The following is a 22,299-nucleotide window of genomic DNA, read 5'->3' as shown; positions in this document are numbered from 1 at the left end:
TCTCTGGAACCTCATCACTGCCAGCCTGTATAACCAGCAGCGGGTAGTAATCAGAAGGCCGTACCAAACCAGGGAGCTTCCTAGTGATGTCTCTGACCCGGGCCCCAGGGAGGCAGCAGACTTCCCTGAGGGACGGGTCCGGTCGGCATATTGGGCCCTCTGTTCCCCTCAGAAGGGAATCGCCTATGACAATTACCCTCCTTTTCTTCTTAGCAGAGGCAGTCATAGTGCATGGGGCTGACTGCCTCACCCTAGGCGACCCCCCGGATGGACCTTCGTCTACATCCTCGTTTGCCTCGCCCTCAAGTTCCAGGGCCCCATATCTGTTCTGTAAGGGCAACCGGAAAGGTGAGGGAGGCCGGGTGGGGGTTCGCCTGGCACCCCGAGCAGGGACCTGTTTCCATTCCCCCCTGTCGCTTAGGTCCCCTCTTCCTACCTGGAGGCAAGAAGGCAGGGGATCCTCTGCTTCTCGTGGAGCCTCCATCTGCTGCCTTTGCCTCAGGGATGGTAGAGTGTGGCTCCACCAATCTATCTCCCTCTCACACTCCCGGATACTCCTCAACCTTTCCACCTCCTCCTTCAGCTCTGCCACCAGGCCGAGCAGATCATCCACCTGGTCACACCACACACAGGTGGTGTCTCTGCTGCCCTCCGGCACAGCTGACAGGCTCAGGCACTCCCTGCAGCCAGAGACCTGGACAGCTTGTGCTTGTGTGAGGGCTCCATCTGGGTCGCCACATTCCTTCTGGCGACGGCTTTCGGCCGAGTGGAAACCATAGCCGGTCCTCTTCTGGGAAGGCGACGAGTACTAGTTGAGTTGGCCTCTAGAGCCAGGAGGGGGACTGCGCCCTGCCCGCTCACCTTCCCTGCACGCTGTCTGCTTCCCTGCTGCTTGAAGGGCCTCAAGCTGCAATATTTTTCTGCCATGTGTGGAAGAAAGGTGTATGATACAACCATTAGCAATGGCGACATTTGACCTCCATCAAACTGGAGCATTGCGTGGAAAAATCATGGCAGCTTCTGGGACTGTTTAAAAAAACCCCAAACCCCAAAACCCACAAAACCCCCCCTTTTCATTAGGAACCAATGGCTGTAAATTTATTTTATTGAAGGCTTTAGATACCTTAAATTGGACATGCTGTGTGATAGTCAAGACTTTTACTTGTTCTGCAACTTTGGCAGTTTGAGGCATTAAATAGTTCATGAAAGAGTAAAGTTCTATAGTGTAATTGCAAAAGTAGCTTTAAGTAGACGTTAATTTGTTTACACCACTTGGCTTTGCACACAGAAAGGAGTTTGATTAGCGCAAAATGCTTGATCCTTCATATTAAAACATCATTTTCTAATGCACGCACATTTTTGTTTGACATCGGTCATTGCAAACATTATAACCCTCAGGCAAAATAGGAAAGGATTTTGTCTATAAACATCAGTTTGTAAGGGTGATGAAAGCCACAGGAACTGATCATCAAAAGTTATGACTGTTGGAGGTATGTGCTGTTTGCTAATGACTAGATTTTGATGAGGCTGCCTAATTGCTGACTGAGATAAGGCAACTGTACAACTTTGCCTAGGGCTAACAATGGCCCAACTCTTATGACTTGTTTATGTTTGATATCAATAGTTATGACTTTTTTTTTTTATGACTGTAAAGTTAATTTGCTTTTTCAGTCGTAAACATTTGTTCACTGGTCTTTTCAGCCAGGTTTTGATGACTGACATCTTTCTTCTAAGTTCAGGTGCAGTCATCTTCTTACGTACAAAATAATGTGATAGATTATAATGTGCGGGGGGGAACATTGTCACTGAGGATGAGGAAAAGGCTGAGGTACTCAATGCCTTCTTTGCCTCAGTCTTTAACAGGCAGACCAGTTATCCTCAGGGTACTCGGCCCCCCGAGCTGGAAGACGGGGACGGCGAGCAGGATGAACCCCCCGTAATCCAGGAGGAAGCAGTCAATGACCTGCTACGCCACCTGGATGCTCACAAGTCTATGGGGCCGGATGGGATCCACCCGAGAGTGCTGAGGGAGCTGGCGGAGGTGTTCGCCAAGCCGCTCTCCATCATTTATCAGCAGTCCTGGTTAACGGGGGAGGTCCCGGAAGACTGGAGGCTTGCCAATGTGACGCCCATCCACAAGAAGGGCCGGAAGGAGGATCCGGGGAACTACAGGCCTGTCAGCCTGACCTCGGTGCCGGGGAAGATTATGGAGCGGTTCATCTTGAGGGCGCTCACAAGGCATGAGCGGGACAACCAGGGGATCAGGCCCAGCCAGCACGGGTTCATGAGAGGCAGGTCCTGCTTGACCAACCTGATCTCCTTCTATGACCAGGTGACCCGCCTAGTGGATGAGGGAAAGGCTGTGGATGTGGTCTGCCTGGACTTCAGCAAGGCCTTTGACACCGTCTCCCACAGCATTCTCCTAGAGAAGCTGGCGGCTCACGGCTTAGACAGGTGTACTCTGTGCTGGGTCAAAAACTGGCTGGACGGCCGGGCCCAGAGAGTTGTGGTGAATGGAGTTCAGTCCAGTTGGCGGCCGGTCACGAGCGGTGTTCCCCAGGGCTCAGTACTGGGGCCGGTCTTGTTCAATATCTTTATTGATGATCTGGATGAGGGGATTGAGTGCACCCTCAGTAAGTTTGCAGACGACACCAAGCTGGGCGGGAGTGTTGATCTGCTCGAGGGTAGGAAGGCTCTGCAGAGGGACCTGGACAGGCTGGATCGATGGGCCGAGGCCAACTGTATGAGGTTCAACAAGGCCAAGTGCCGGGTCCTGCACTTCGGCCACAACAACCCCATGCAGCGCTACAGGCTTGGGGAAGAGTGGCTGGAAAGCTGCCTGGCAGAAAAGGACCTGGGGGTGCTGGTTGACAGCCGGCTGAACATGAGCCGGCAGTGTGCCCAGGCGGCCAAGAAGGCCAATGGCATCCTGGCCTGTATCAGAAAGAGTGTGGCCAGCAGGAGTAGGGAAGTGATCGTGCCCCTGTACTCGGCACTGGTGAGGCCGCACCTCGAATACTGTGTTCAGTTTTGGGCCCCTCACTACAAGAAGGACGTTGAGGTGCTGGAGCGTGTCCAGAGAAGGGCAACGAGGCTGGTGAGGGGTCTGGAGAACAAGTCTGATGAGGAGCGGCTGAGGGAACTGGGACTGTTCAGCCTGGAGAAAAGGAGGCTGAGGGGAGACCTCATCGCTCTCTACAACTACCTGAAAGGAGGTTGTAGTGAGGTGGGTGTCGGTCTCTTCTCCCAAGTAACAAGCGATAGGACGAGAGGAAATGGCCTCAAGTTGCGCCAGGGGAGGTTTAGATTGGATGTAAGGAAAAATTTCTTTACTGAAAGAGTGGTGAAACATTGGAACAGGCTGCCCAGGGAAGTGGTGGAGTCCCCATCCCTGGAGGTATTTAAAAGACGAGTAGATGAGGCGCTTAGGGACATGGTTTAGTGGGCATGGTGGTGTTGGGTTGACGGTTGGACTCGATGATCTTAGAGGTCTTTTCCAACCTCAATGATTCTATGATTCTATGATTACTATGCAGGCAAATAGTATTGTGTTAATATTTAATCTTCTCTTCCACTTGAGGAAGTTACCTATTGAACAAATTGCTCATCTTTTTTAAAAAAGTCTCTAGTGTAAGTTATTAATTTCAATTAATTAATTTAGTTCTCACTTCAAATGCATAACTTTTAATTTCTTTAACTGCTAACTCCAATTCCTGAAGCATTAACACCTCTTAGTGTGTTCTTTCGTTTGAAACTCATTTTCCCACTAGTTCTGCTACTGAATTTGCTTTAAATGTCTCTACCTCACCTATGTTCCCTTTATAGAAATACTCACACATTTACCCAAAACCTCATCATTCTTTCAGATGAGATGGCCTTTCCTCTTCTTGATGTGCTTGAGGTATCTTCCTGTTGCCTTAAGTTCCTGAGAGTAGAACTGCAGTGGAGAGGGTCATTTCAGGTGCTCAAAGAAGTAAATCTTTTCTTTGTCAAGGTGAATAGCATGCGACTTCCTCCCTATTCTCCCAGCATCAGTCTGGTGAAGTGCCTCAGGCTTTCTTTGTTGGAGAACAGACCTGTCATTATTCATTACAGCTCTTGGAAAGCTTCCAACTAACGAGTAAAGCAAAGCAAATATTTGGCACGTACAGAACAGCTCTGCAGAAACAAGATGGATTCCTCATTCTTGAAGCATATCTTGGGAGAAATCAACAGTGCCACATCCTTTCCATGAGCACCTTGCTTTGGGTGAGGCTCTGGGGCTCCTGTTGCTTAGGCCTCCAGCAGTGACAGCAAAACCCCTCTCCCCTTCTGCTCAGAGAGGTTTAATCCTCAAAGGAATAGCTAGTGTGCATTTATAGTCAGCCTCTTCCTGGGGATGTGTTCGGATGATAGCAAATAGGGGCCAAAGCTAAACAGGGGCATGAAGAAAGTTGCCAATAAGGAGCTGTTCAAGGACATAATTGTACCCACACAATCTGTTTAATTTTTTTTTTTCCTCTGAGCACCTGGAGGGCCATCCTGACCATCATGGTGTCACTCCCATCTCCATTGTCCTGCACTAGACCAGCAATGACATGCTCTTTGTTGTAGCTGTTATGCCATGTTATGCCTCATGGATGACATCTATGTGTAGATGGAGACAACAAGGACTCATCTGCAAGATCTGAAAGCTGGAAAAGGGATGGGGGAGGAGAGATCTGTAAAGCTCTTGCCAAACCGTTAGAAATATCTCTCTGCAAACAAAAGCCCATTCTCAACCTCTGATGAGGTTGATGCCAGGAAAGTACGTTGGTACTAGGATGTGGTGAAACATTTAGCTAGCACTGAAGAAAGGTCCTGGACAAACAGTGAGGGATAATGTTTGGCTGGGGTGTGTCCAGACCATCCATCACATCAACACTGTGTTTTTGTTATCCACCAGCTTATGAATTCCCAGCCTCCATTAGTAGGTCTCTGCCTCTTTTTCTACATCAACTTGTGATCCCTCTCTTCTCTGAGTGACACAACCGGACTGACATCCAAAAACAGTCGTGGGATGGGGTCACAGCAGGCACACAAGAGGTTAAATTGTAGGATAGTGGAGATGGAGGGCAGGGTGCTCCAACTTTTGGCTGATGCCTCACCCAAAGGCAAGGTCTTTGATATGCATATGCATATCTAGCCTGGTAGTGGATGAGGTGAGCTTTCCTGAGGTTGCAGACACTTTCTAGGAGGTCCCTGTGTCTTGACTGACCCTTTTTTGTGTGAATGGGAATCTGTGGTCTTGTATACAAAATGAACAGAGCCCTTCACACAGTTTTTCCCTGAAAAGAAGCCAAAGAGTTTCTTCCAGCTGAAGAGCAAGAAGCTCCTTGGATGCTCGTCCATGCTCTTCCTGCAGAAATCCTGCTTGCAGATAGTCCACCACAGCCTGGAAGTACAAGGGTGGAAACCCAGAGATGAGTGGCTACAGACACAAGCTTCAAATCCTGTTGGATCAGAGACCAGGAGGTGTTCAAGCTCTGGACCTTCACTTCACCGTACATGATCACCAGGTATTTTGACAGATGTCCAGGTACAGCTCATTTTCCAACTTCCCTTGCCAGCATATTTACACATGTATGTGTTTTGTAGCATTAAAAAAAAAAAAAAAAGAAAAAAAAGAAAAAAATGGTGAGACACTTAATGGTGTCATAATTTTTGGTACTAAGGGCTTTTTTGGGGCAGGTAACGTAATTCTAAAAGCACATTTGATCACTGAACAATAGACACTATATAAAACTCATGCTTTATAGAGGATAATATTTACTGTCTTGGTCATCAGAGATGTGCAGTTGTAGCATCAGGGGGATAAAAATGAACAGTTCATAAAGGGAACCGTACATCTCTAGGGAAAATAAGCTATTTGTCAGAGATAATCAGAAAGCTTCCTATGACCCGTAGAAGGAAAGGGAGCCTCTTCTTGGTTCCCAAATTCACCAAAAGCAAAAGTATTGGAAGAAGTAAAGCTTGCCTTTTGGCTCACGCCAAACTCCATGCAACTCCGCCGAGGTTGCAACCCCCTCTAGTGGGATGACACTGTCTTTGCATGGAGTATTTTGTCAGACACAACAGCATGAATTTATTCAGTTTGACTTCCCTTCCCCATGTCTTTTCACTTGCTAAAACTCCCCCTCTGCAGTGTGTGCATGTTTTCATTGAAGGATTTTTTTTTTTTTTTGGTTCATTGAAATAGCCTCAGAAGAATGCAAGGTTTCCAGAGAGGGGAGGTTTTATGCAAAATATTTAACACTGATTTATACACAGACAGGGACTGCTGTCAGTTTGGGGAGGGCACATATTTTATCTTCTAATATCAAAGCAAGTGAGGACATAGATGCCAGCTTGCAAGTAAGAAGGCTTTTTTTCTCCCCAAAGAGACCTCCTCCAAAACATCCAATGTCAAGCTCACATTGCCACCTAGAAAAACCTACTATTCCCCTGTCCCCTTTTCTCCTCCTTCCTCACCCTGGTTCTTCCTTCTATTAAAAGTAGTTCAGGATTGGAGACAGTCCACCCCCCTGCTTTACCTCCAAGTCTTCTAAACCTGTTCCTGCGAAAGCACTTTGCAGCATGGCTAAGGCAAACATCAGGTAACTACTAGGACAGTAAAACAACACTTTTTTACAGCACAGGTGTCATGGATGGAGTGAGACTGCACTTCACTCGTGAGAGAGAAGCAACGATACACTTTAGTGATATAAAGTGTGAGTTAACAAAGTTCAATGGTAAATGTGACAGTGGTTGAACAAGATTCGATGGCAAGGTACACTTGATTATTTACTGCATCGAGGACAGGGTCAGACAACACTGCCAGGGAGACCTTCCTGTTGAGCCATGAGGTTCAGCAAGGACCCCCTTGCTTTCTAAACTCCTTCTCAGGGAGGAGTCTAGGTGTGGCTGGATCCAAACCTGGTCCCAGACTTGGTCAATGGTTTATGTCTAAAGGATTATATATGCGCAATTAATCCTTTATATCACTTAGCTAAGATTTCAGAGTTTAGCAAGCTGTTCGTCACTTACCGAGGATCTGTTGTGGCAAGGAATCTGTCAACCTCGAGGAGTAACCTTGAGAGGTGTCCCTACTCAAGGGGAGATCCTGGCGTGCAGCCCGCTGCCATGCAGGAGAGCTCAACGGGCCCTGGGCTGTCCACTGTTTATAGAGTAAGATGGTTGACTTATAGTCATATTTGCATATCAGCAAGTCATTTGACTCACTGCTCCAGGCAGCCCTTGGCGACTGTGTTGCCATCCATCCCCAAAGTCCAGCACAAACTGGGTGCAGCCACAACGACCCCCACTGGTGGTCATTGCTTACACAGGGGTCGGGGGGAGCACACCGGCACAACAGTCAATAACAGTCATCCCTTTTTCCAGTGATTATTGCACTTTTAGATTAATGGTAATTTATTGGACAGCCTTACTAGTTTCTTGCAGTCCATTTTCCACAGCATTAAAGAAAGCTTCCACTGTCTGAAGTTTTCTAAGGGCTCTTTCCACTTCTTTTTACTTGTCATAGGATATTTGACCACAGAGTATAAATCCCCAGCCCCACCCATTTTTATTTTCTTTCACTCTCACTGTACTGCATTGCAAAGGTTAATAGGTAACCTTTCAAAAGAAAAGGGTTAGTTTTATGGTCAGGATTGCAGGGTCCAAAGGTGCCAGCAGCCTTCTGAGCATTGCCAACAGACGCAAGCACCTGCATATGCATTTCTTTAAGGAGCAGCTGCGTTTCTGGAAATCCAGGTTTGTGTTTCTCTCTGTCAAAGCAACGGTTTATTTGGCTGCTTCTGTAGGGAAAAGCTCTGAACGTTTTCTTAGCCCTCTGTTTCCTGCAGGCTTTGTGTTGTGTTGTTTGCCAGACGTTTTGGGTGTTGTCCTGAAAGATCTGGGGATTATCTCTGCTGAGCTCTGTTTTGTGTGTATTTTTGCATGGTGAACTGCTGAGAGAAAACCCTCAATCATACCTTCATATCTATCTGTCCTGAAGCCATGCTTACTATTAGATTTGGCTTTGGGGTCGAGTAGATTGGATTTAGTGGAGAGAAATCCATGCTCTGACAGTGAGATGTGGATGTACAGACCCTTTGGAAAGCCCCAGATGAGCACTGATATCATGTAACGGGCACAGATCCCTTACTGCGCGTCTCCATTTTGTGTTGTGGTTTTTTTTTTTTCCTATGGCATTACTTTCATTTTTGTTGTTCATCCTTCTCTTTGCCCCTGCTTGTAGCTGCTGTGCTCAGCGTGCAGCATTATTCTTCCCATTCCGGGTGTTTGTTGCAGTCTTTGCATTTGCTACAGTGTTGGCATTGCAGTCTCAGCAGAGTACCTGGCAGGCACTTTAAGCCTTGCTGTTTGTTTTCACAGCTTTTTTTCCTATGTGTTTTGCAATATGTTGTGCTTTTTCTCTCTTTTCTTTTCTTTTCTTTTCTTTTCTTTTCTTTTCTTTTCTTTTCTTTTCTTTTCTTTTCTTTTCTTTTCTTTTCTTTTCTTTTCTTTTCTTTTCTTTTCTTTTCTTTTCTTTTCTTTTCTTTTCTTTTCTTTTCTTTTCTTTTCTTTTCTTTTTACTTTTTCTTTTCTTTTCTTCTCTCTTCTCTCTTCTCTTCTCTTCTCTTCTCTTCTCTTCTCTTCTCTTCTCTTCTCTTCTCTTCTCTTCTCTTCTCTTCTCTTCTCTTCTCTTCTCTTCTCTTCTCTTCTCTTCTCTTCTCTTCTCTTCTCTTCTCTTCTCTTCTCTTCTCTTCTCTTCTCTTCTCTTCTCTTCTCTTCTCTTCTCTTCTCTTCTCTTCTCTTCTCTTCTCTTCTCTTCTCTTCTCTTCTCTTCTCTTCTCTTCTCTTCTCTTCTCTTCTCTTCCCTTCCCTTCCCTTCCCTTCCCTTCCCTTCCCTTCCCTTCCCTTCCCTTCCCTTCCCTTCCCTTCCCTTCCCTTCCCTTCCCTTCCCTTCCCTTCCCTTCCCTTCCCTTCCCTTCCCTTCCCTTCCCTTCCCTTCCCTTCCCTTCCCTTCCCTTCCCTTCCCTTCCCTTCCCTTCCCTTCCCTTCCCTTCCCTTCCCTTCCCTTCCCTTCCCTTCCCTTTTCCTTTCCTTTTCCTTTCCATTCCACTCTACTCCATTCTCTTCTATTTTTCCTTTCCTATTGCCTTGGATCCCAAGCATCTCAGTTCTTGTAGCTCTATCAGACTCAGCTGTGATACAAAAACCAAAGCGAAACAATTTCTCTAGTTATCTTGGCAGCAGAGGAAGTCCTGAAGATGGTGTGTGAAGGCTCAAAAAAAGAGGAAATTATGAAAACAAATAAAAAGTATGTCAAAATCTCACATTCTTAATGGCTATAGGAAGGGACTATATTGTGCCTCAAAAAGATAAAAGAAGTAGGACTCATACTATGTATCATTAACTAGCTAAGTGTTAGGCTTCTAACATAATTTAATTTCCTGGTCTCCCTTTACTAGCCATTGTGGTGGGTTGACCCTGGCTGGACGCCAGGTGCCCACCAAAGCTGCTCTATCACTCACCTCCTCAGCTGGACAGGGGGAGAAAATACAACGAAAGGCTCGTGCGTCGAGATGAGGACAGTCACCAATTACCCTCACGGGCAAAACAGACTTGACTTGGGGAAAACGAATTTAATTTATTGCCAATCAAATCAGAGTAGGATAATGAGAAATAAAACCTAAATCTTAAAACACCTTTCCCCCACCCCTCCCTTCTTGCTGGGCTTAACTTTACTCCCGATTTTCTCTGCCTTCTCCCCCCCAGTGTCACAGGGGGAGCGGGAATGGGGGTTGCAGTCAGTTCATCACACGTTGTTTCTGCTGCTCCTTCCTCCTCACACTCTCCCCCTGCTCCAGCATGGGGTCCCTCCCACAGGAGACAGTCCTTCACGAACTTCCAACGTGGGTCCTTCCCATGGGCTGCAGTTCTTCACAAACTGCTCCAGTGTGGGTCCTGTCCACGGGGTGCAGTCCTTCAGGAACAGACTGCTCCAGTGTGGTGGGTCCCCCGCAGGGTCACAAGTCCTGCCAGCAAACCTGCTCCAGCATGGGCTCCTCTCTCCATGGGTCCACAGGTCCTGCCAGGAGCCTGCTCTCGCACAGGCCATAACTAATGAGAGGTTCCATTTTGTATTGCAAAAAAGTGTGTGGTGGGGAGGAGAGAAGCAAATCCATGACCTACCTGGACATGCGGTGAGCTTCAAAGCAGAGTTTATTATGTTTTGCTAGGTCAAAGTCAAATGAAGATCTTCCTTTTTTTTTCTATTTGAGTTATATTTATTATAGTATAATATATATATTTTATGTGTGGTTTTATATCTATACATGTAGAGAGAGAGAAAAGGGCGGGTTTGTTTGGAAACTTCTGCTTTAAAATCCCGGTTAATTTAGAAACTTTCATTTCCACTTTCATTAAAAATATTTGAGGAAAAAAATGTTTATAATATTTGCAAAGTGAAATATTTAATTTACAAAATACCAGTGTGTCCTTATTTTTGATTTTTTTTTTTTTTTTTAAAGGCAGAAATTATATTCTGGGATTTTGTATCTGTATTGTCTTTGCCTTTTAACTCCAAGGAGCCATCTCAAGTCCTGTTACTGGTACTACTAAGGAGACACATGTCTGCCCAGCTCAGGAATTGCTCACTTCATAACCATTGACTATTATCAGTGTTGGAGTGTCTCCATACAGACCATAAGAACAATCATAGGACTTCTCTGGCTGCTGAATCACTCCCCAGGTTCATCTGGGGTGCAACTAAGCATGTGGGTAGTGCACATAAGCAGACAAGAAGATGTTGGAGTGAATCTGGGAATGATGTAACCTAACTGTGCAGCACCCCACATAATTTATTTTGTATTCAAACATAGACTTTTGTCTTCCACATAGGTATGGGGCCGCTGGTCCAGCTGACAGCAGTCATCTTCATCTTGCTATTGGTATCTACACACCATCCCACTGCAGGTAATTTTGCTCTGTAATAGATTAATTTCACTCTGTACTAAATCCATTTCGGAGACTATGAATAGATTTGAACTGATGTCCCCTATGACTTTCTTCTCCACTGAAGGAGGTCCAGATTTAGATGATTTCTTTGGATTTCGTGTGAACACAGATGTATGTTCTGGGATTCAATGTGTTCAACTGTAGGCATTAAAATTGAGCATCTGAGAGCTATTCGTCTAAGGTACCTGTACAGTCAATAGGAGAAGACGGGCCCTCCCAAAGCATAACATAACTCATTTATCTCGGATTCCCATCTTCTAAGGGAATGAATCACTCTGTAGGGAATGCAGTTTCACCATGGTTTCTCTACAAGATGATTGCCTCAACGAGCACTCATCTTTTAGGTGGCTAAAATTTGGTGAGATGAACATACCTAGATAACCTAATGTTGTCAACACTACAAAGGGAGGTGATAGGTAATTTTGACTTGCATGATGCGTGGCAGTGCTGGATGCTTGTAATTTGAAATGGATGACTTTGTGTTTCAAATGCATCTATGTGCTTTTCTTCATCCACAAATTTGTAGCTGCTGCTCCTGATCAGAGCTGTGAGAGGATGTGCTAATGTCATAGGATAAGGGCTGCAACTTCAGTGGGGAAAGCACTTACAGGGCATCATAAATGCAAAACTTCTCACAGTCTTCTTCCCCCTTAGCCTTTAAAACCACTGCGATTGCTGAGCACAGCTCACCCGTTTGTCTCTCTCTTCTGTAGGCATCGGCCATGATCCGTTACTTGTCTTGGATGGTTATGAGGATGGTGGTATTCGACTCAAATGTTTCTCTGAGAGGTTGTTTTCTGAAGTTCAGGTGTTGTGGACAGATGGTAGAGGAGACAACATCACTGGGACTCCTCTCACCACTGGCACCACCACTGCTAATACCAGCAGCTCCATCATTCTAAAACCAGGATCTGGAAACTCTGTGTCCTGCAAAATAATTGATAAACTGCTGAAAACATCAACAGAAACTTCAGTTGTCATTGCAGGTGAGTATGAGCCTGTGTCCTTGTGTCCTGGGAGGAAAAAGATGCATACAGAGCAGATTGCCCCAGAACCTCAGATTTCTAGTGGAATAGAATAATCAGTTTTCACAGAAGTTTTCTTCTGTGATACTTCTTGGTCTTTGCACTGAACGACCATTAGTTTCCATGGGCAACTCCCAAACATTGTCAAAATATTAATAATAAAAACACCCTTCCATGGATGTAATGCCATCTGCGGGAAATGAAATCTTGTTATCGAGTGGTGCTTATTCTCGCTTGCAAGGATGGAGGATGCTGTTCCATCTCTCTCTCTCTCTTTTCCCCTCATTTTCTTCCACTTCTGTTTCTATTCCTGTAACATCTAATATTCTATTCTATTCTATTCTATTCTATTCTATTCTATTCTATTCTATGGCAGTGGTTTACACAAATCTCTGATGGTGCTTTGTAAAATAGTCTAGGGATGTAAAAATCCCAGTGAATTGCTCCTATAGGTGTCTAGGAATTAAATTTAGATCCAAATTTGTTTTGTTTCACTTTAGGCATGTAATCAAAGTATAAAGTTGATAGTTCAAGGAAAGTTGTAGCTGATAATCTGAAATAATTTGCAGATGTCTTCTTTCCTGCCACCTCCCCTTGGCTGGCGGCTTTTGTCGTGATCCTGCTCTTGGGCATATTCCTGGTTATCGCTGCAATTTATAAACTCAGAAGTAAGTTCCACTCTTAATGCTAAAGTGATGAATGCTTCATACAATCCAGTTGAAAGACAACATCACCATGTCCAGGATTATCTGGGGAGGAGGGTACAGGATTATGAACAATCACCCTCGTGATTCTTCATGCCTTTTCACTGTATTTTTGCTTTCCTTGCATATTCATTTTAAAGCATCTCTTAACTACTCCGACATCTTGGGGTATAAACCTGTACAATCATATTTGGCAATATGAATTGACATATTACTATAGCAAAATTATCACTGCAACTTAATCTCATTTTTGAAATAAAAAAATTCTTGCAAATAACTGAAATATGTTAGTGTACCCAAGTGTATCCAGTGGCTTAATTTATTTGCAAGTCATTTTATTGATTTATAAGCTGGTTTCTAACACAGTTATACAATATAAATCTGTTGCCAAGACAGCATACTAAGTCTGATTATTTTCTGCCTTCAGCGTCACTAGTTTTATTCATTAAATTCTGTATGATTTCTCATTATTTTAATGGAAGATATAAGTATATGAAAACCAAGATATTTTGAAAATAAATTGCTTCCTTACCAAACATGACCGCCATGAAATATGAAAAGTTTCATTTGAAAACCTACAAGCAAGAAGAGAGTAAGTTAACATTTTCCTTCTCCCTGCCTCTCTCTTTCTCTCTCTCTCCCAGAGAACAATAAGACAACTACTCGTGAAAGTAAGTCATATTAATACCGTATTTAAAAGTCATATTAATACTATATTTCATCATGAACATCTTGAAAGATATATGCAACAGTGGAAATGTTGGCCAGTGGTATAAACCATGGGGCTAATTAGTTGTATTTCTAAGGTTGTTTTATGACAGAGACTTCAAAAGATTGGGACTTTGGTTGACTCTATCTACCTGTAGGCTCCAGCTAGGGTGCCTTCGGGGAGTAAGTCACCTTACGTGCAGCCAACATAGAAAGACTGGTCCACTGCTGATTCCTGCTTCTGATGAGAAATGAGGAAATTCTTGCATCCCATTTAACCTCAGCTTTTCTGCCTGCAGATGTTGAAAGAAGTGGTAAAAAGCTTTTGGTATGAGTCACCTTTTCTGCAAAAACTTTCACAGGTTTTCTCCCCCCGACCCACTATCTAGCTAAGAGTTTACCATTTCCAGAAAAATGACTTTTTGACAGTTCCCCAAGCTGTCATGTCCAGGCTCCTTAGAGCATTAGAACATTTCCTAGTGCCCTTATGCAAAACTGTGATAGAAAGACCCCTCAGACACCCCAAATACCATGTTGGAGTGTGGGTAAAGCCGCCACACGGATGTGATTGAGCAGGGCATAGAAGTGGCAGTGTGTTTTGGCCAGAAGACGTGTCCAGACCAATTTTTCCCTGCCAAGACCCACTCCACCTTTCAGTAGATGCAAAATTTTCAATACAAAATTTTGTTTCATGTGAAAACTGGAGACACTTATAAAATGTTTTTTCTAGAAATACTTTATAAAATGTTTTTTCTAGAAATACTTTTGTATTAAAAAAAAAAAAAAAGTTTTAGGAAAAAGAGAAAACTATATAGCTTCTTCCAGACAGCTTGCGTCTTTCACCAGCAGTGAAGGAAGTCAGGATGCAGTTCAGAGGAGGAACCCAACTTATTCCTCTGAATTGTACATGGAGTTTTTTGACTCTCTAATGACTACAGAAACAATTAAAAAAAATTAAGCTTCCTGGGCTAAAGGTAGCTTTTGTAAAGTTCTGGACAATCCAACATATTCTGCTTGAAATTACGACATGCTAGGAAGTTATTTTCATTTTTTTAAATGCAAACCTGATTGTTTGTCTGAATATTTACTTCAATTTCTGAACAGCTTAATCTTCAGGATGAGATTTTAATTTTTTTTTTTTTAGGACTTCTGACTTACAGAAGGAGAGCAGAATATATCTAGTAGCTGTTTTATATTGATGGTAACTCTAAAGGAAAGAAAATACCGGCGCAGGGGGGAAATGAGCGAGCGGCTGTGTGGTTCTCAGTTGCCAGCTGAGGTTAAACTGTGATGCCATAATTGAGGGAGTGAACTGCTGCCCAGGAACTAATCTCAGAAATTTGTATACAAACAAAAATGTTTTGGAATTAAAAAAAAAAAAAAAAAGAGTATGTGGGAACAAATCCATGGAGATTTTTAAAATTTGCGTCCAGTCATCCCTGAAACTTCTCATCCATTTTGCAGAATTTTGCCACCTGTCAGATGATCAGTCAGTATGACTTGTGAAATAGAACTGGGTATATACTAAATTATCAGAGAACAGAAGAAAGTCTTTTACTGTGAAGGTGTTTGAATACTGGCACAGGTTGCTCTGGAGAGGTTGCGGAGTCTCCATCCTTGGAGACATTCAAAACCCAACTGGACACAGCCCTGGGCCGAGCCTTCTTGAGCGGGGTGGGTGGACTAGATGGATCTCCAGAGGTTCTCTTCCAACCTCGACTCTTCTGTGGCTCTGTAAAACGTGGTCTTAGCTGCTGGTCCCTGAACGGCTGCGAGTTTGAACAGCAGAGAAAAGGCTAGCTGTCACAATGTGTTTTGTGCTTGATGTCGAGTATTTTTGTTTTGAATGTTGCAACAAACTGGCTTAACTTGAGGAAACAAAGTTTCTATTTTTGTTTCAGTCAATGCCTGTACTGTACTTGTTTAAACTGAGTCTATTAAAAATAATTTACTTTTGAAATCTAGTTACCTAGCATTCAATAATTTAAGTGTATGTATATATACATGCAATTATATACGTGCAACTATACATACAAATCGTTGTGGCTTAATCACTTCTGTATAGTCTTTAAAGCCGAATGTTAAGTGCTTGAAGAATTATTTCTAGGATATAAAAATATTTCTCTGTTCACAGAAAATGCACAAAAGGAAATTAAAAAAGGTAAGTGTAACAGCTTTTTTTCAGTGATTTCTATCTATTAATCTCTCTGGTCCTTTAGAACCAGATAAAAGCTGAGCTCAGGAAATATTAGTGGCTGTTTTGCTTTTGCAAAATAAAATTAAAAAAAAAAATCATTGCAATACCTTTTATATTGACCATTTGAAGATAATTGATGCCTACTGCAAAGAAGAGGACTAATTCCATGGAGAAGTTTGACCTATGGCTGGTATTTTTTGCTCAGTATTTGAGCTTGCAAATTGTTCTGTTGGTTAATTTGGGTAAGTTAATGTGTTCTTAACTTGGGATCATGGTTCGTGCTGAATTTCAGTCTGTAAGAAAAGAAAGAATTAAGCTTGACAGTCTGAAAAATAAAAAAAAAAATAGTTTCCTGATCTTTTTATAAAGACTGGTTAGGACTGCATTGTACAAAAGTAGAACAAGAAGATTGCTTTTACTGTGCAGAGCAAGTAAGTTGAATATGCAAAGTTTCGCAGAGATGTCATAAATCTAGTAAACTTTTTGAAACTTTTTAGTCGTCGTTATGGTACGATGGAGAAACAGCAATTATAGCTTTTTTAAAGCCATGTTTAACATGATCTGGACAAGGTTCCATTGTTTCAACATAAGTACTAAGAGCCATTCGCGGATGGGTGTGCTAATGCCATTCAATTGGACACTAATGCCATTCAATCACATCCTCGTTAAAGTATTAGTTCTGTTTTTTCCCCTTAGTTCAGTCATCTGAAGTACTTCATTTTACCAAGGTGAATTTCTTGACCAGTCTTTTTGTTCCCACCTTCAGGGAAGGTGCCAGCATAATGAAGACAATAACTCTGGCTGCCTTATAGCAGGGGAACATCTGGACGTTATTATGAAGCTCGGATCATTTCATTTTATGTTAGCTCTTGCTATACAGAACACAGTGGAACAGATAAAAAATTCAGTGTATTTGTGTTTAAAAAAAAGAAAAAGAAAGGAAATGGTGTTTTAATATTTAAACATAATCTTTTTCAGAGATAGATCAACTCAACAACGAACTAGGTAAGAATGTATTTTGACTGCTTTGTTATGTTGGTTTTGAGTATCCTTTGGTTAGAAGAATCCTCTATATTTAAAAAAGTTATAATATCATGAAAGAGGGCCCATATTGAAAATGTTTTTCTATTCTAAAGCTAGGTTTTTCAGTTAAATTAATGATATCTGGTATTATTAGCTTCAATGTCACCTGGTTTTAGCCAGTGAATTTTACGTATCTAATCTAAGCTAATAATCTAGACTCCTTCTACAGGATGGATATCTTCAGAGGACAATTTATGCCCCACCTATTTTGAAATTATATTCTGAACTTAGTGCCAAGCCTCAGTTCCCTAAATGAAAACATTCTTTAACACTGAAATTCTCACTCACATTTTGTGTGGTTTTGTCTTGAAAAATGTAACATTCTGTGCTATTTCTGGGTTTGTTGCTTTGTTTTTCAGCTGAGGAGCAAGACCGCTTTCAGAAGGGTAATATAACATTTTTTTTTTCTACTTTGCATTTAGTACCACATGCTATTCTTTTGACCATACCCTGAAAGATGCTTTGCAGGTGACTGTTCTAATAAAATAGTGGTGTTTTATGCAGTTTTGAATACTAGAGTTGGAAAATGCTCTCAGAACTTCACATTTGCAAAGATTAACTCCCCTATTCCAACCAAAAAGGTAACTGAAAAGTTGCATTATGTGTATGTGTACACACAGTCTCTCCCTTTTTATCTATAGGTATGTATCTATATATCTATAGATAGAGAGTATATATAGCGCTCTCCCCCCTCCCCCCCCCTAGAAAATATTTAACTGGAACATTTTATTTATTGCATCTCAGAAAAAAAAAATTACTAAAGCATCTGATCACAGCATTAAAAAGAATATAATGGGAAGAATCCCAGCGCAATTCCTGTTGAACTCTGACAATAGAAGAGTTCTCAAAAAGCAACTGTGACAAGCTGTGTCCCCAGGTGAAGCTAAGAACCATAAAAAGGATAGCATTGGGTTTTATTTGTGTACAAGAGACAAATATAATCTCAAGCTTTGTGTTACTGAGAGAGGTTTTACTCTCCTTCTCTTATGATGCTCTGTGAACTTGGGAACTATTTGGTCTGAATCACTCCCTGATTGTTTCTGGTATTTTCCTTTATTTATTTTGTCATGTCTTGTGTTCAGGAATATTTGTGCAACACATTATTTAATGCCAGAGAAAATTTACATAATACATGTCTATTATTCTACAAAGATAAACAGATTAATCCTGTATATATTTATATATATAAACAGATATATAAACAGATTAATAAACAGATTAATCCTATATATATAGATAACCTATATATTAGTATTCCAAAATGCATAGTGAGTGTACCATAATTCACCTGATTTAGTCATCCTAACTTTTAATTTAATGTTGTTTCTTTGTAGAAAATCAGGATATATTGTCCAAAATTGGTAAGGATATTAAGTTAACTTTGGTCCTTAAAAATAAATTAAATTATTTGTGATCAGAAATACCATTCTGGAACTGAACTGTGCCACCATTTGAGGGCTATTGCAGCACTTCATTCTCCTCGACACTTAGACTTAGTTGTCCCTAAAAAACAGTGTTTATCTGACACAATCTTGGACTCTAGAACATCTGTTTCCATTACAAGGGAACATCATTTCAGTTCTTTAAGGGTTTAATTTTTGCTGTAGCTGAGTAGAAGACAGATTTTCCTTCCTTCTAACAAACTGATAATTCTGAAGGAAGGAAAAAACTATATATATACTTTTATATGCATTTCAACTGTTGGCCATGTGAAGCTCCTGTTTGTCATCTGACAGGGTCTGGAAGCATGGCCACAGGTCCTGTATGTACCTGCAGGTGATTCAGCTCACCTAACTAGTTATCTAAATTTTGGGCATTGAGGCTAAGGCAGTATTCTTGGCTCCCTCATTGAGAGCTGAAGGCATCTAAGAGTAGTTTCAGATAGGTGGTTGAAACGGCAGAGAAGAAACACTTTCTGATGTGCCATTCTCTTTCTTCTCACTCTACACAAAGCCCAGGTGACTAGCTTGGGTTTAGATAACCTCTAGCCCTCCAAAGTTAAGCTAGCATCGTTTCCAAAATCCTAGGCCAGGTCATACTTAAGTAATGTAGTATTGGAAATACTCTTGTTAGCACAGATACCCTACAGAAGAGCCTTGCCATGCATGAGGATAATATAACTTTCTGTCCTTTTCAGAAAAAGTCCAGAATGAACTGGGTGAGTTGAAAGCTGAAAACTAATTTTGTCAAATCTACACCCCTCCAACCCCATGCTGTACTAAAATTAGGTATATTAACATTCTGCAGTAATTTTAATTATTCATTTATTTTCTTGCAGACTTCAGGAGAGCTCATAGCCGTGCAGGTAAGCCAAATCTCGCCTGGCATTAACCTCATGTTCTTTCATGCACATACCAGAGTCTATCCCTTGTGTTATCAAAAATTCACAGGCTGTCAGAATTTGAGGAAATTCTGCAGCCCATTGGTTGAAACAGGCACCCAGGTTTTCTTAGGCATCTCCCACCTACACAGTTCTCGGTGTCACGAGTTGGGGTGAATCGTTTCTGTACCAACTAGGACCTTTTTACATATTATGTGGCTTTGAGAGATTCAGCTTTGTGTTTTATTCCAAAAAATCAGGCTGCCAGATGGGACTGACCAGAGAGCCTGGATCCCCTCAGTCAGAGTAAAGATGAGTTAATAAAGGCACAGTGAAGCCAGAGAACAGGCATGCCCTGCTGGATACTGTTTCTGCTATTGAGTTTTTGTCTGACAAAAACATGCTGTATATTCCTGGGGTATTTAGGGGTTTTTTTTTTTTTTTTTTAAATTTTATAATTTCTGTCCTTTATTCACTTCCTTTGAGATTACTGTTTATTTTCCTGAAAACCAGAAATAACTTGGTGCTTTGTATTTTTTTCCTTTTTTTTTTTCCTTCCCTTCCTTTCACAAGTTGATATTACTCTGGATGAGAACTGCAAACATCCCAGCCTCATCATTAAGGAGAAAAACAGGGTCAAGTCCTCCACCCAGGAAGAGATCCTGCCCAAAGCGGTGGTGGTAGCTACTGAAGGGTTTTCAGAAAAGACACATTACTGGGAAGTGGAGGTGGGGGGCAAATCAGAGTGGGAGCTGGGTGTGGTGTGTGAGGAAATTAGAAATGCACTGAGGAGCAACCTGATGAATATTTTCCTAAAAGGGAATTTACTCAGTCTGCGGTTTTCTCAGGGAGAATACAGCTTAACTGGTGGGAAGGGTGTAAGAAATTGCAAGCCCTGCAGCGTGGTAGGTGTTTTCCTGGATCAGGAAGAGTACAAGCTTTCATTCTTTGATGTTGAAGAGAAGTGCCTTCTCGAGTCTCTCTTTTTTGAGTTTTCTGGGAATCTGTACCCATTCTTCAGTCCAGGCTCTGATGGCAAATGGCTGGGAGTACGCCCTCTATACACTTAAAGCACATTACCCTCTCTGTGACATCCTTCCACAGGGCCAGGAGGAGATTAAAAAATTAATAATGTAGTGAATTGCAGAGGATGTGAAAGCAGAGAGGAAGTGAAAAAAAAGTAATATCAGCTTTTAAAACCATGGTCAAGAAAGAAATAGTCTCTGAAGTACTTCTTAGGGATTCATCTTGTACTAAGAACTAATTTTGTAAAAACCCAGGCCTATCAAATGTTGCAATTTTATTCATTTTTCCTGGACTAAAGAAACATGGATTTATTTCAGTATTTGTTGCATTTGTTGTGTATTCATTTCTAACTAATAAACCCACCAGAACAGTTTACCAGGAAGAGTATGAATGCAAATTTCAAATTTTATACAAAGTCAGAAAACTATTAATAACAATCAGATTGTGAACTATGAAATGCAAGTAGTCTTTTTAGAGGTCTGCTTATAAGAGGTGTTAAGTGATAAGGGTGAAATCCACAGATCACATACTGGATGTGATAAAACTCAGGAAAAATTGCTTATATGTAAGTAGTTGATTAAGTTAGTTTGAATTAAGGAATGGGAGTCAAGAGTTAGATTTAGCTGCCCAAATGTGGAAGCCTAATGCAATTTGAGCTCCCACAGAGCTGTCAGAGCATGGGATTTATGGGATTCTCAGACGCTCCTGAAGCAGCAACTGAAGATGAGGGAAGATGTGACATGGCATCTCAAGTGACAATAGATGTCTGTCTTCAGGCAAGTGAATGATATCCTATTCTCTACTGTCTGTAACTGGAGCGTAAAACTCATGCTCACATGTAGGCAGCATGGTGGGTTGACCCTGGCTGGCTGCCAGGTGCCCACCAAGCCGCTCTATCACTCACCTCCTCAACTGGACAGGGGGAGAAAATATGACAAAAGGCTCATGGGTCGAGATAAGGACAGGGAGATTACTGTCATGGGCAAAACAGACCCAACTTGGGGAAATTAATTTAATTTATTGCCAATCAAATCAGAGTAGGATAATGAGAAATAAAACCAAATCTTAGAAAACACCTTCGACCCACCCCTCCCTTCTTCTCGGGCTCAACTTCACTCCTGGCTTCTCTACCTCCTCCCCCCGATCAGCACACAGGGATGGGGAATGGGGGTTGTGGTCAGTTCATAATGCATTGTCTCTGCCGCTCCTTCCTCCTCACACTCTCCCCCTGCTCCAGCGTGGGGTCCCTCCCACAGGAGACAGTCCTTCACGAACTTCCAACGTGGGTCCTTCCCATGGGCTGCAGTTCTTCACAAACTGCTCCAGTGTGGGTCCTGTCCACGGGGTGCAGTCCTTCAGGAACAGACTGCTCCAGTGTGGTGGGTCCCCCGCAGGGTCACAAGTCCTGCCAGCAAACTTGCTCCAGCATGGGCTCCTCTCTCCATGGGTCCACAGGTCCTGCCAGGAGCCTGCTCTACACGGGCTCTCCATGAGATCACAGCCTCCTTCAGGCGCATCCACCTGCTCCAGTGTGGGCTCCTCCACGGGCTGCAGGGTGGATATCTGCTCCACCGTGGACCTCCATGGGCTGCAGGAGGACAGCCTGCTTCACCATTGTCCTGGTTTCGGCAGGGATAGAGTTAATTTCCTTTCTAGTAGCTGGTACAGTGTTTTGGATTTAGGATGAGAACAAAGTTGATAACGCACCCATGTTTTAGTTGTTGCTAGGTAATGCTTACACGAGCCAAGGACTTTTCAGCTTCCCATGCTCTACTGACTGAGGAGGCTGGAGGTGCACAAGAAGCTGGGAGGGGGCACAGCCAAACTGGCCAAAGGGACATTCCATACCATGTGACGTCATGCTCAGTACATAAACTGGGGAAAGCTGGCCGGGGGGGCCGCTGCTCGGGGACTGGCTGGGCATCGGTCAGCGGGTGGTGAGCAATTGTGCTGTGCATCACTTGTTTTGTGTATTATTATTATTATTATCATATTATTATTATCATTTTATTTCAATTATTAAACTGTTTTTATCTCAACCCACGAGTCTTTCTAACTTGTGCTCTTCCAATTCTCTCCCCCATCCCACCGGGTGGGGGGGAGTGAGCGAGCGGCTGCGTGGTGCTTAGTTGCTGACTGAGATTAAACCACGACAGTCCTTTTTGGCGCCCAACGTGGGGCACGAAGGGTTTGAGATAATAACAGATTAACCGG

General features: G+C 42.7%; 1 protein-coding gene across 1 annotated transcript; it reads left to right on the top strand.

Moving 5' to 3' along the window:
• Window positions 1-7,710: 7,710 nt before the first annotated feature.
• On the top strand, window positions 7,711-20,404 carry LOC143169445 (butyrophilin subfamily 2 member A1-like). The gene is made up of 12 exons (XM_076356821.1): window positions 7,711-7,770; window positions 10,906-10,980; window positions 11,736-12,008; window positions 12,617-12,715; window positions 13,396-13,422; window positions 15,594-15,620; window positions 16,635-16,661; window positions 17,099-17,125; window positions 18,074-18,100; window positions 18,877-18,897; window positions 19,018-19,044; window positions 19,633-20,404. Exons 2-12 carry the CDS (start codon window positions 10,908-10,910, stop codon window positions 20,127-20,129), a joined length of 1,125 nt encoding a protein of 374 aa, XP_076212936.1. The 5' UTR covers window positions 7,711-7,770; window positions 10,906-10,907; the 3' UTR covers window positions 20,130-20,404.
• Window positions 20,405-22,299: the final 1,895 nt, after the last annotated feature.

The sequence above is a fragment of the Aptenodytes patagonicus genome, chromosome 20 (genome assembly GCF_965638725.1).
Source record: "Aptenodytes patagonicus chromosome 20, bAptPat1.pri.cur, whole genome shotgun sequence".
Lineage (NCBI taxonomy): Eukaryota > Metazoa > Chordata > Aves > Sphenisciformes > Spheniscidae > Aptenodytes > Aptenodytes patagonicus.
Note: the sequence above shows the minus strand (reverse complement) of the source record. Positions and strands in the feature narration are given on the sequence as shown.